At 36.7% G+C, this 14,270-nt stretch overlaps 1 protein-coding gene across 2 annotated transcripts in view; it reads left to right on the forward strand.

Moving 5' to 3' along the window:
* LOC141444529 (uncharacterized) overlaps window positions 1-14,270 on the forward strand; it is a 45,920-nt gene that overhangs the window by 10,117 nt on the left and 21,533 nt on the right. For both annotated transcript variants that reach the window (XM_074110077.1, XM_074110078.1), the window contains exons 3-12: window positions 2,867-2,980; window positions 4,378-4,402; window positions 6,378-6,452; window positions 6,961-7,005; window positions 8,721-8,765; window positions 9,984-10,004; window positions 10,648-10,731; window positions 11,840-12,034; window positions 12,955-13,008; window positions 13,480-13,530. In XM_074110077.1, the coding sequence (XP_073966178.1) occupies window positions 2,867-2,980; window positions 4,378-4,402; window positions 6,378-6,452; window positions 6,961-7,005; window positions 8,721-8,765; window positions 9,984-10,004; window positions 10,648-10,731; window positions 11,840-12,034; window positions 12,955-13,008; window positions 13,480-13,530 (709 nt within the window). The remainder of the gene's footprint in view (window positions 1-2,866; window positions 2,981-4,377; window positions 4,403-6,377; window positions 6,453-6,960; window positions 7,006-8,720; window positions 8,766-9,983; window positions 10,005-10,647; window positions 10,732-11,839; window positions 12,035-12,954; window positions 13,009-13,479; window positions 13,531-14,270) is intronic.

The raw sequence follows: 14,270 nt of genomic DNA on the forward strand, positions 1-14,270 counted from the left end.
TTTCTAATGGAAGTTCAATTTAATCAACTGAAAACAAGCGGTGTAAAGCCGCATTCAGTGTCCACACCTTAGGGTATTTTAACCCAAATTTAGGGTATTTTACGCGTTTAAGGTATTTTTTAGGGTAGAAAATTCGATTTGTTACATAAATTTCCCAGAATCGTTATTTCCTAGTAGCTAAATTTCCGTTCGCATTTTGGGCCGAATGTTTTTTTCCCACTATGGTTTTTACTGAAGCTTATTTTCACAGTAGAGTTTTTTCCAATCAGAATCGACACAGACACAGTGTAGTGTCGACGGAGCTCCGCTCACGCGGAGCTCCTGCTTTTGCGTAGTTTTGCCCCTTTGGGCCGATGTAAACTTAACATAGGCTAAACCTACCTATATTTCTGTGTCGTTCTGATTAGGAAAAACGCGACTGTGAAAATAAAATTCAGTAAAAAAGCATATTGGGAAAAAGCATTTGAGAAATAATGCGAACAGAAATATTGCTACTAGGAAATAATGATTCTAGGAAATTGATCTAACAAACCGAAAATTCTTTGGGGTAAGTTTTCGAATAAAATGTACGATTTTACGAAAAAAAATACTGCAGATGACATAGAAGCCAAGATTATTATGGATGCATACCAAGAATGTTTCGAAACGGTGTAGTAGTTTAGCTATTAGTTTATTAATAAGTCGTATTTAATTGCTTTATTTGATTTAAAAAAAAATAGGGTAAATTAAAGAGCATAATTTAGGGTAGTTTCGCGTAGTGTTAGGGTAAAAAATATATCTGAGGTGGCAACACTGAGCCGCATTTACATTTATCTATCGTGTTGTGTTGTGATGCTCTCTGTATATCTCTCAATAAAATAAATAAAATAAAAATCATTTACTATCAGGCTTAAACATTAAAATGGTCACTAAAAAACATTTTCAATTTCATTTGTGCGCGCGACGCCCCTATAGAGGTGAAACGTACTAGGCAAAACGCGGACTGAGTCTTGCGAGTACGCGTCCACAAAAAGACTAGATCCAAAGACTAGGTCCATGAGTATCTACGAGTACTTACCTCAATGAGGGCTATCGTTTTTTGTCTCACTAGATGGCGCGCTGTTGCGTGAGGTTTTTAAGTATGGCTTTCAAAGTCTGTTATTACGGGCGTGAAAACAAAGTTTAGATTAAAATCATATTTAATACACCTTAAAACCGTAACATAAAAATATCGAACATGCCACAGTGTTGCATAGTCCCCGTTTTGTTCGGAAAAAAGGGAGGAACAAGGTTTCCGAAAGACAAAACTGTCTCAAAACTCAGGCATTCATTGCCCCGGAACGCATATTTGTCATAATTAATTTCAGATATTGCAAAATATTTACAAAATTATTCTAATTATAAATAAACCCGCGTAGCTCACCCAAAAACTATGAGATTTGACATTTCGGAGACCTCACGCTACACTAGCGCCTCTAGCGGCGAATTCATTCGCGATAGCCCTCATTGACTCATTCCGTAAACAAAATGATTCCCGTAAATGCGCTCCCGTGATTGCGTATACATCGTACTAGTTTTAGTAGTTTTACGAATATTATCGAACAAAATCGAAGCGAATTCCACGTCACAGTTCAGTCTCCACAATTCATATTTTTTTAATTTTAACTTATATTAAATACCGACTAAAAACTTCCTTTCGTACTAAGATTGGTTTTTTGGAATCTTTTTGTATTTTTTATTTCAATTCCAATTTTTTGTTTTTACGGTCATCCCGTAAAACCTAAATTGAAAATACAAACTGAAATATAGATGCACAGAAAAACCAGAAAAATAAGACCCAGTGATAGTGAGAAAAAAAATCACCCCCACTTTACGTCTATAGGAGGGACTCTAAAAATTTTTTTTTTTTAATTTTAATAAAATTACAGCTTTGTAGCATTGATAGTCCCTGAGCAAAGCCGTGGACGTACAGACAGGCAGACATGGCAAAACTATAAGGGTTCCGTTTTTGCCATTTTGTCTACGGAACCCTATAAAACTATCGTGGTAGTGGCACTCGTATCTAGTTGTTTGATTTATTGTTTTGAATGAAATGGGAAGAACCAAAATATAAATTATTAATAACTAAGGTATTTTAATTTTAACTCCATTGTTACCACTGCTAGCTTAAAAAACGACAATTCACCATTTAATAAGCAACCGTCCACTGAACAGTTACTTATAATAACTTTTTTTTCTCGCTCTAATATTGCATAAAAAAGTTCACAGACGCGTGTCTCATGTAGATTGATTTCTATACCTATCTGTTTTGTGGTTATATCTTCATTTTTAGGGTTCCGTAGCGAAAAAAATTCCAAGATTGGCCAACGAATAGGGTAGCAAACTTTATTGTTAGAGATATACCGAATGTGGTTTGCCAAATACGAACTTTGGCCGAACATTCGGTAAAAAAATCGGCTGAAATTCGGTTCAACAAACTACCTCTGGTAAATTTTAATTACGAGTAGATAAATAAGAAGACTGTTTTTAATTGTGGAAAACACCCTTGATTTACGAAAAATCTTAATGTTTCTCAATGTTTAGTACGAGTATATGTGAAAATTGTGGACCAAAAACTTTTTTTTATTTAATTTACGAATTATAATCAAGATGTAAATTGAAAGAGTAGATTTTTTTTTATTAAACTTCATTCGAAATAGTGTAAATGATTTTCGGCCGAACGACGAAGTTCGCCTAAAGCTGCCGAAATTCGGTTAAACCGAATGTAATGCGAATTTCGGTCCGTCCGAAATTAATGTCCTTTGCATCTGAAACCGTGGCTATGAAGTCCTCAAAGTGCTCAAATCAGACTCGCAATTGATTAGTTTTTCAACTAACCTGCTCACAGGTGGCGGTGTCTTCGACGCCAACCATCCTCAAGAAGTCCCTAGACAGCTTACCAGGACGGCAGGTGGTCAAAGGGCACAACAAGGTGGTCGGATTCCCATACCCTTGTATTAAGGTAACTATCCCCTTACATTATACTCTTTTATTAGGTAATATAAATATTATTTTTATGTATTAGTGTTTACCTAAATATGACTGTATATGTACTCGTATCCATAGTACACTTTTAGTGCCTTTTATATTTTGATTGTAGTTTCCACTCTTGTTTCTGATATCTGTCAATCGTTCAAATGTTAATCGAAAGGGATCTCTTTAGGGGATAAGTTCGCCTTTGTCATGTTTATTATCTGTTAATTTCATGTGTTATAGGTACAATCATTTCTTCAGGTTGGCCTGTTTATTTATTTATTTGTTTGGGTCAAATCTTGGAAGCTAAATTTAACCCACTTCCAGCGTGCAGCGGTGGGATTGACTTGAAATTTGGCATAACTTAAAGCTACTGTTACTCGTACACATGCTAGTTACTAGCATGCTACTAATAAGCATGCTCATAAACTGTTTACATTTGCTAGCAATAAGCATGCTAGTTTTGAGTATGCTCAAAGCAAACACTCCGACACACACATGCCTTTTGATAGCATGCTACTGTCATTTCGATATCAATGTTGCCACGGCAACATTGATACGGGGTTTTACGGCTTTCAGACCAAAAATCACAAATTCAACGGTAGTAAATCAATTAATTTATAACAAATTCACTTTTAGTAACTTTTTTGTTGCTTGCAACTCCCGTGGCACTACCAATAAGCATGCTCATTAAGCAAACGCGTTCACACTTGCTTATTACCTTTCCCCCTTCCACCCCCCATCAACTAGCATGCTCTCTAATAGCAGGGCCTGCTAGAGAGCATGCCTAAAAAGCATGCTCGATAGTAGCATGTCCTGTACACACATGCTACACTTCATTCAATTTAGAATTGGAGGCCACAGCAACATTGTATTGCGTCTGGTCAACTATTTCTTACCTAGCAAATAGTCCAATACAATAGTCTGGGAGCCGCAAAATAAAATTGTTTTAATGCCACTTTATTTGCGTTTCGTCAATTGTTATTCTAGTACAAATTGTAAAGAGATTACAGTTTACGAGCCGCATTAAAATGTTGCTGTGGCCTCCAATTCTAAATTGAATGAAGTATACTTAGTAGGTAGCATTTGCTCGATAGTAGCATGCTCTCGTGCTACTAACGAGCATGTGTAACAGTGGCTAAGTGTGTAAATTTGGGGACAGTAAATAATCTGGTAGTGACAGCTTGGTGGTCCTGCCAGGACCGTCTCCGCAGGAGGGAACTCCTCAATGGTTAATAGTACCGACTTGAAATTTAGTGCGGATAAGCAGTTTATATGACAATGCAAGTACAGTCAACAAAAATAGGCTTGTATAAATGAAATGTTTAACAGAAACTTATATGTACAGCACAATAAAGATTTACTATCATGTATGTTGATTTTCAGGGATACGGCGTTATGGGACATTTAGGTAAGCAGTTTTTGGCATTTCGGACGACCGGATGGCCGAGTGGTTAGAGAACCTGACTACGAAGCTTGAGGTCCCGGGTTCGATTCCCGGCCGGGGCAGATATTTGTATGAATAATACGAATGTTTGTTCTCGGGCCTTGGATGTTTAATATGTATTTAAGTATGTATTTATACCTATACATAAGTATGTTTATCCGTTGCCTAAACCCGGATTTTTAATCCCACGGGAAAAATGTAAACAAAGTGACATTTCAGGGGATTTCAAGGTATGGGCCCGCTAGAAATATTATATAAAGTTCTGTTGTTGCCATGTTTTTTTCTATTTTCGATAAAAGAGCCGTTTTTACGGGAGACAACTTACAAGTCGTCTTTTGACCGAGAAGTACTCGGACCGGAGTCCATCCTTTCATACAAAAATGAACGAAAATGACAGAACAAGTCACTGGAAAACGATTACGAATTCAGTCTCAAATTTTAGTGCATTGAGTGACGTCTCGCGTCAAGCGGCCCACAGCTTAAAAACCCGGGTGTAATACCAGGACAATAAATAAATTATGCATACGAAAACAGTATTCTCTTTGTAAATTAATATATCAAAGCGTAGTAAATGCCAAAGTAAACATTTTCATCAGTAAATTAAAATATTTTATCTTGATTTAAGAAATACAGTTTTTTAATGGCAAGTCGATTTCTGGCAAATGTGGAAAGAATAAAATATCTTGAATTCTACAAATGTTTTTGATAACGGCAACACCTTTGTTTACATTTTTTCCATGGGATTAAAAATGCGGGTTTAGTATCCATAATAAGCTTTGCTTAGTTTGGGACTAGGTCGATTGGTGTCAAGTGTCCCATGATATTTATTTTATTTCTTTAATTTAAATTTCAATTCAATACGGAGTAGAAATAAAAAAAAAGTAAGAGCTAGTGCCTTTGAGAAACTTACTTAATTTGACCCGCTGAATGTTCTTTTTCGAAAAACTCAGAGGTGCAAGCCGGGGTTTGAACCCACGACCCTCTGCTTGAGAGGCGATAGGTCAAACCACTAGGCCACCACCGCTTCAATGGTGCGTGTGAAGTTCCCAATCCGCACTGGGCCCGCATGGGAACTATGGCCCAAGCTCTCTTGTTCTGAGAGGCGGCCGGTGCCCAGCAGTGGAACGTATATAGGCTGGGATGATGATGATGATGATGATGAATGTTCTTTTTAACCCCCGACGCAAAAAGAGGGGTGTTATAAGTTTGACCGCTGTGTGTGTCTGTGTGTCTGTATGTCTGTCTGTGGCATACGTTTAAAAAAAATGCTTTGTAGCGACATCTCTTGTCTGGGTGAGCGGTTAGTTCCGAAAGAATGAGACGTCTGTCGACGAAACATAGATGTCGCTAGTGCTGCTGCTTAAGTAGCATAGTAGAAATAAGCAACCTGAGATATGTATCATCATCATCATCATCCCAGCCTATATACGTCCCACTGCTGGGCACAGACCTCCTCTCAGAACAAGAGGGCTTGGGCCATAGTTCCCACGCGGGCCCAGTGCGGATTGGGAACTTCACACGCACCATTGAATTGCTTCGCAGGTTTGTGCAGGTTTCCTCACGATGTTTTCCTTCACCGCAAAGCTCGTGGTAAATTTCAAATGTAATTCCGCACATGAATTTCGAAAAACCGAGCCGTGGTGGCCTAGTGGTTTGACCTATCGCCTCTCAAACAGAGGGTCGTGGGTTCAAACCCCGGCTCGCACCTCTGAGATATGTATGCATAGGAAAAATTCGTGTCTAGATTCCTGCCCAGCAGTGGTGTAGGAGTTATAGCACGCAGCACGGATTGCTGAGGACCTGGGTTCGATACCCAGTCCTGGTCTCTTTTTCTGGTTTTTCTGTGCATCCATGTCTTAGTTTGTATTTTCGATACATTTATCTGTAAAATAAAATTTATCCATGAGTAGTGAAGGCTCTAAGTGTTTTTTTTTTTCAGGATATTTGACCCGTGGTGTACGTTGTGACCGCGCCAGCAACGCTTTCGATATTCTTCGTGCTGTTGCGGGATACAGTAAGTTTTATATTCACTTTTATCAACGTTGCATTTGTTGTCAAGCGCGCAGAGCGGACGAGCGGACGCGGCCATACTGACATTCCGTTTGGGTGTTTGTGTGTTGTTTTATATTATATTTTTAAACTAGCAATTCTTTTATTACATATTTTTTATTATTTAAAATTTCGTATGCATGTTCTGGAATCCAGTGGGAATATCGGGATAAAAAGTAGCCTATGTGTTATTCTAGACGTGCTGCTACCTTTATATGGAACCTACCTTTATTTCGAGATTTTATCCCTATCCCGTGAGAATATCAGGACAAAAAGTAGACTTTATGTTATTCCAGATGTCCTGCTACCTAAATACACAATTTCATCCAAATCCGTCCAGCCGTTTTAGCGTGAAGGATAACACACACAAACTTTCGCATTTCTAATCTTTTGTGTTCGTAGTCCTTCCTCTAGGAACTTATTTTATGTCTTTTGTATAACGTACCTATGCTTAATAACTCTTTTTTTTCTAGAACTTCCTGGAAGCTTCGACGGCTCAATAAACGTCATCATCGAACGTAAGTATACATTTACAAATACATATTAATACAATTGTTTTAATACATTAATATGCAAGGTGTCGCAAAATTGGGTGGCACTATTTACCGGCCACACAATCATCATCATCATCATCATCCCAGCCTATATAATAACGTCCCACTGCTGGGCACAGGCCTCCTCTCAGAACAAGAGGGCTTGGGCCATAGTTCCCACGCGGGCCCAGTGCGGATTGGGAACTTCACACGCACCATTGAATTGCTTCGCAGGTTTGTGCAGGTTTCCTCACGATGTTTTCCTTCACCGCAAAGCTCGTGGTAAATTTCAAATGTAATTCCGTACATGAATTTCGAAAAACTCAGAGGTGCGAGCCGGGGTTTGAACCCACGACCCTCTCTTTGAGAGGCGATAGGTCAAACCACTAGGCCACCACGGCTTTTTGGCCACACAATACGGTCATGGAAATACCGACCTGATATTTCGTACACATTCGTATTTTTTCTCATCCAATCTTATAGTGTGGGATATCGTTGGGTAGGTCTCTTAAAACCATTAGGGGGTTACTCAAACGATTTTTCGATTCAGTGATAAGTTTGCAAAATATTCAACTTTAAAGTGAAAATTTTCATTAAAATCGAGCGTCCCGCCGCCCCTCTAAAATCTAAACCGGCGGGTGAAAAAATTAAAAAAAAAAACAAAATGGTAGTAAGTATATCAAACTTTCAAGAAAAACTATAACGGCTAAGTTTGCTTGAGAATTATTAGTAGTTTTACTCTTAAATAGCACCCTAAGGTATGAAATATACCTAAACTTGGAAGATTCCGTATAAAATACGAAATCCTTAAAAAATAATACTTAATTTTTTCGTAATGGCTACGGAACTCTATCTTGGGCGTGTCCGACACGCTCTTGGCCGGTTTTTATTATTGCAAAGCTAATAATGAGTAACGCACACCATACATTGTAGCTTCTATTTTTAGTAAATTAAAAAAAATTATTTATTTGCAGATTACAGAGATCCATAGAATTGTTAGTAACAAGGCACTTATAAAACTACATTAGTATGCTAATAATAAAAATGGTACCTTAAACTACTACTTATTTCCTACATACACGAAAGTCTGTATATCGGCGGAGAATATCCGAATCCCACCTGTCTTCTATCATTCTCAGGAAGCTATTTGAGGTCCCCCTCATTTTTTTGCACATCAAATATATAATTACCTATCAATTTATTTTCAGCATGTACATAATTTTTACATAACCAGCACTAGTAGGGGCCAAATTGTTTCCTAAATAAATAAGGTTCTGGCGCTTCGCCGGCCGCTGCCGCGGCGCGCTCGCTTTGCTCGCTCGGCTCGCGCGTTGTGGTCGCAATTGTACCTAACGCTCCTCCTCGCTCCGCTCGTCGTCGTACCTAATTTTCCGGTGCCAAATTGACAGTAAAAGTTATTTTGCTATGAGAATGAGTATCATCTACGCACGCTCTAGTTAATTTGCTGTGGAGTCAGTATTATTGATGTGATTGTAGTATTTTTGTATAGTTTGTATTGATGTATATTTTAGAATTATCTGCAGTACCTACTAGGTAGTTTTGTTAAACATTTTGTTTATTTGTATTGTAATAATTTAATTGATGTACAGAGGTATATAAATGATAAGAATAAATTGATAGGCAATTATTTTATTTGATGTGCAGTTAATAATATTCCATAATTTATCTTTATGTTACAGTTGGAAGGGCGGTTGGTATCTTCGTAGACGTAATCATCCCAGGACGTAAGTACTTAATAATCACAATTACTCTAATACCCGTCTGGTGTCGGGTTAGAATTACACCTCTTCATTTCTTCCGTTGCCAGTATTGTAATATATGCATTTTTCTTTGTGAAAATTCAGTGTCTAGTATGTATTTCAACCATTATAGAAAACGTACTGTATACATTTTGAACGTATACATTATGAAAATATGCATTTTGTGCCATATGACTAAGAACCATTATGCGTTGTAAGCATTATATATTTTGACCACTATGTATTTCAAGCTTGTGCGTTTAGAACTTATGTCAAATAACTTTATATATTTTGATGCATTATATTTTTCAATTTTCGGTATTTCAACTGTATGTATTTCAACCGATATGTATTTTAAATTTATACATTATAATACGTACCCCTTCCGTGGATGTCGTAAGAGGCGACTGAGGATATAGGTTAAGGTATACCGTAGGCGACAGGCTAGCAACTTGTCACTATTGTACCTACCGTTTTTGACAAACTTAAAACCTAAAATTGCTAAAAGTGGCTCCGAAGTGATAATTTTTCGTGTGCTCTGCTTAATAAACTTTAAACCAATATATATTTGTACGGAAAGAGATGTCACATCACTTACAAGTGTCAAAAAAAACGTTTGAAATATTTGACATCAAAAATGACCAAGTTAATGTTGAACTAGAGACGTCTTGTTTTGCGAATTTATTCTTCTTCATGCCATTAACAACATACGTTAATCACAAAAGAAACAGACCAGTAGTTTTCAAGATACTTAGAAAAGTAAAAAAAACTTTCAAGTGACATTGAGAGGAAACTGTCAATAAATATGAGATAAAACTTGGCAGATTAATAACTAGCATTATAACCAATACATAGGCTAATAACGTCAGGGGCATATTTTGTTCCCTTACACGGGTAAGTATAGCCTTTCCTATATGAAAAATTCCGCAAATTTTTTAAAGTTTCCTTTGGCACGTTAGTACGCTAAACACACGAATTATAATTATCTCGAGTGTAGGTAATAACTCCCGTTTACGGTCTTTAATTATGAATAAAAATGATGAAAGTTTAAAATATTAAACTAACTTTAAAATCGAAAATGTTGAATCCTCTCTTTTCCTAAAAGGAGTGCTGAAAAATTAGGTATAACTATGTATGTTTAATGATATTCAGTTAGTGACGAATTGTTTACTATGTTTATTAATAACACTCTATTTTTTACAGTTGGACAGCTGTTAAGCAATTGTGAGTATACATTTTTTTATTTTAAATCAACACATAAAATAAAGTTTATGAACTACCTACGACATTACACCTCACTACGTTGCATAGTACTTTTTTTACTTTGAAATAAAATACAGAATACGGGGTTTTATAATTTTTATTTTTATAGTAACATATACATATATTTAGTTAAGGTTTCTTAGGTAAGTTTTCTTTTTCTTCGTATTATTATTATATTTTATTTAATCTTCCAAAAATAAAAACAGAATTAGAGTTTTTTTTATATAAACTTTTGTACAAACTATGACAAGCGCAAATAAAAAGGTAAACCGCCGTAAAAGGTAAGGTAGGCCGCCTATTGCTTACCTTGTAATTTTCTCTGTGTACCTGTTTTCTGTATCGCTTACTATTTCTGGTGTACAATAAAGATTAATTGTATTGTATTGTAAACAACAATAATCGAGCGGAAAACATGGAAATGAACAAAATTCATAGACTATTCCAGAGTTTTGTTAATGCATGTTTTATATCAGTTTTCAAGATAATTAAAATCACAGATTAATAATAATAATAAACTTGATTGCCATCTAGTAATAAATATGTTTTATCTCTGCCATCTAACGTTACATTGTTCTTAAAATATATTTCATCTTAAACATTTTAGTGGTCATCGGCATGAACAGAATTCTGGTCTGTATGCTGGGATCACCTAGCTTCTTTGGAGCCAAATCTGGAGACAGAAGACCAGGTAAGAAAGATTTAAGTATTACGTACAGCCCCTTCAACCCCTTGTCGGCAAAATTAGCAAACTACTGACCCCTCCTTTGCTTAAGTTAATTTTGAATATTATTTCTGTGGACTGGACATCTGTCCACACATCTGTCTGTGTGTGTGTGTGTGTGTGTGTGTGTGTGTGTGTGTGTGTCTGTCTGGCTTTCTGTTTAGTACAGACCTAAGTCCTATTATAATGTATGTATTGCTGTTGATGCTCCAAATAAATAAAATAAAATAAATAAACATAAAACTACAATGAAACTCACTCATATTTAATTAAATAAACCCGGTGGACTCACCTCTGAAATTGAATTTAATTCGACATGTATATATGTAAATGCACACACACACACACACACACACACTGCGACATGTTTGGGGATACCTCGTAACCCTTTTGGTACACTCTTGATCTACGAACGCGATAATGTGTAAATAAATGCCTCTCCCTCTCTTCCCCTTTCTGCCTTCTTCTCTGCACTCAGTCGCAGTCCCTGAAAAAAAAAACTTAGGTACCATCAGCCAAATATGTGGTCTATCGCCCTAAAGTTGTTAATCATGTCAAATAACCTAACCATAAAATTTTAATTCATAACACAAGCTTTTTTTGCTGACTGTACTTTTTTTTGACTGTACTTGTACTGTCATCCAAACTACATTTGCATATCAAATTTCAAGTCAATGCCATTAACCGTTGATGAGTTCCGTCCTGCGGTGACGATCCTGGCCGGACTACCAGGATGTCACTACTATAGATTATTGTAAGTATTGTCACGCAATTTACATAAGTATTCCAAATTTCAAGTCAATCTGACTACTGGAAGTTGGTCAAACTTGCAAGGTTTGATTACAGCTGACAGACAGACAGACAGACAGACAACTGGACAGGTGAAAATAAATAAAAGCTTGTAAAAAACAATTGTGCCAATAGACGTGTCTCTCAACTTGAAAGTTCGACTTTAGCGTCATATTCATATGTTAGGAACTTGTTTAAAAATTGATAGACCACTTGTCTTATTAGGCTGATGGTACCTACCTATACTTTCAGTATGACTTTTATCACATAGTTTTCTTTCCCATAGGATATGGTTCCGCATCCGACAACTACTTCATCTGCCATCCCAACTACGGCAGTAAATGGGGATGGAAGCTGTTCCGCAAGGGATACAAGCACCATAGCCTCATCCTGGACTCTTATGGCATCCGTCACGCTGGACTCAAGGCTGATAAACTCATCAAGAACGCCACTAGAGGACGAGGCGTTGACAGTCTCCCTTGTGAGTAAAGTATACAAACACCTATGTATCCCCGGGTGCTGCCTTTTCGCGACGTAACGTTTAGCAACCGGTTTCATTTCGCAAACTGTAAAACTGTAAACATTTCAGGATTTATTTCAGGACCATCGTGCAGGTAGAACCTTTTAGGTTAGGTTAGGTTAGTTTTATAAAAATCCTGATATATTTACAGTTTCAGAAATATTAAACAGTTGGGAAAGGAAAAGGGATTTTAAACATTTAACTTATATTATCATACAGAAATGTAAATGTTTAGATATTTTAATGGGGGAATTTTAAGTCACCAATTATATTGACGTTGTTTTGTTTACATTTAAATACCTATGCAAACCCAGTATTATACTAACTAATTTGTCATGCAAAATATTTGCAGGTGGTAGGACCTTGTGCAAGGTCCGCCCGGATTGCTACCACCATCTTGCTCGCTAATCCTGCCGTGAAGCAGCAATGCTTGCACTGTTGTGTTTCGGCGTGGAGAGTAAGACAGCCGGTGAAATTACTGGCACGTGAGGTATCCCATCTTAGGCCTCTAGGTTGGCAACGCGTCTGCAATACCCCTGGTGTTGCAGATGTTTATGGGCGGTGGTGATCTCTTACCATCAGGAGACCCATTTGCTCGTTTGCCATCCAGTCAAATAAAAAAAAATAAAAAATATACGCCCCTATATACACCACATACGACATTTATAATATTTCTAGCTGTTGCGCGCGATTCCGTTCGCGTAGAAGTATGAAAAATACAAAATAGTGTACGTCTTATTCTCTGACCTACCGAATATACACAAAAAAATATATAATAATCGGTCAAGCCGTTTCGAAGGAGTTTGGTCACTAACATTTTAACCCCCGAGAATTGTATATGTTAGAAGTAAGATAAGATAAAGGAATTTTGTTTTTTTCAGACGCTCAGAAACTTATTGTGCTTTGGATCAGAGAACTCTGTGATCTAGCTGATAGTAAGTAAATCAATATTAAGTATATAAAATAATGACTCTTTCGTGTACCTAAAACCTACAAAACTTATTGAGGATTTGGCTTAAATTATCGCCATTCTTACTCCTACTTATTAGGTATTATGGATGCGTATTTATTCGCATAATTTTTGCAAGCCATCATCTGTTTGTCATAATTTTTGTTAAACATAATTTTATTCTGTCATTTATTATTAAAAGTTCTTAAATTTAGTTTTGCCTCTTTTTAAGAAAGAAAGAAAAGAACACATTTATTTACTAATACAGAAGACACACGAATACAATAAAATTTACACAATTACACACAAATAAACCAAAAAATATATACATGATAACACATGAAAATAGTAACATACTTAATACACAATTTTGTGTGTCCCCTCAAAACCGAAACGGTCACGCCAGCCGCGCTGATTTTCCGCCAGAACCGTTTTAAAAATACATTTTTTTTCGCAGGAGACATCAATCAGTGGAACAAGAATTATATGATCGAAATTTACATCAGAAGTAAGTTTTTAATTATAAGATTCGGCATTCAAAGTCAAAGTCAAACTCAAAGATCTATTTGTTCAAAAAGTAGGTTACATGGTTAACAGGTGTTATGCCAACATTTGAAAGTTCACCACTTTTTGCCGCGTACAAATATTATAACAAGAGATTTTCATCTACATGTAGGTATTCGAACTCAAATTCCGCGATTTTATTAATAACACCGTGGTCTTCATTTGCGTGCACTCATCAGGTGAGATAGCGGTCAATCACAGTCAGTTTTATGTAAAAAAAATATGTTTTATGAACACCCATGCAAAATTCAATGCCTTTATACAGGGTGAAATTTAGGACGTAATACAAAGTTAGTGTTTCATGCTCAAACAAAAATTCGCCGCTTTCGAGCATTAACTTTGACAGTGAATTTGAACAAAAAATTTATCTAAAAATATAATAAAATTACTTTTAGAGCAACCTGAGCCCGAAAATTAACGTAGCTACTGAAAAAAGAAATTCTGAATACGCTGCCCTACTCTCCCCGCAATTCCTACTTACCCCGTTTTACGGTAATACAAAATTAGTGTTTCGTGCTCAGTTATTGCTGGGTAATATAATGCTTAACTCTTTTGTTGAAATTTGGAAGTCCGTTCTACAGGTGTCCATATGGCTGGCTCTTTCCTCGGTCAATGTATTGGCTGCCATGCAACGAGGACACGCAGCCAGCCTTATGGGCACCCTGCCCAATATCTAGTAGCGGT

The sequence above is a fragment of the Choristoneura fumiferana genome, chromosome 30 (assembly GCF_025370935.1).
Source record: "Choristoneura fumiferana chromosome 30, NRCan_CFum_1, whole genome shotgun sequence".
NCBI lineage: Eukaryota > Metazoa > Arthropoda > Insecta > Lepidoptera > Tortricidae > Choristoneura > Choristoneura fumiferana.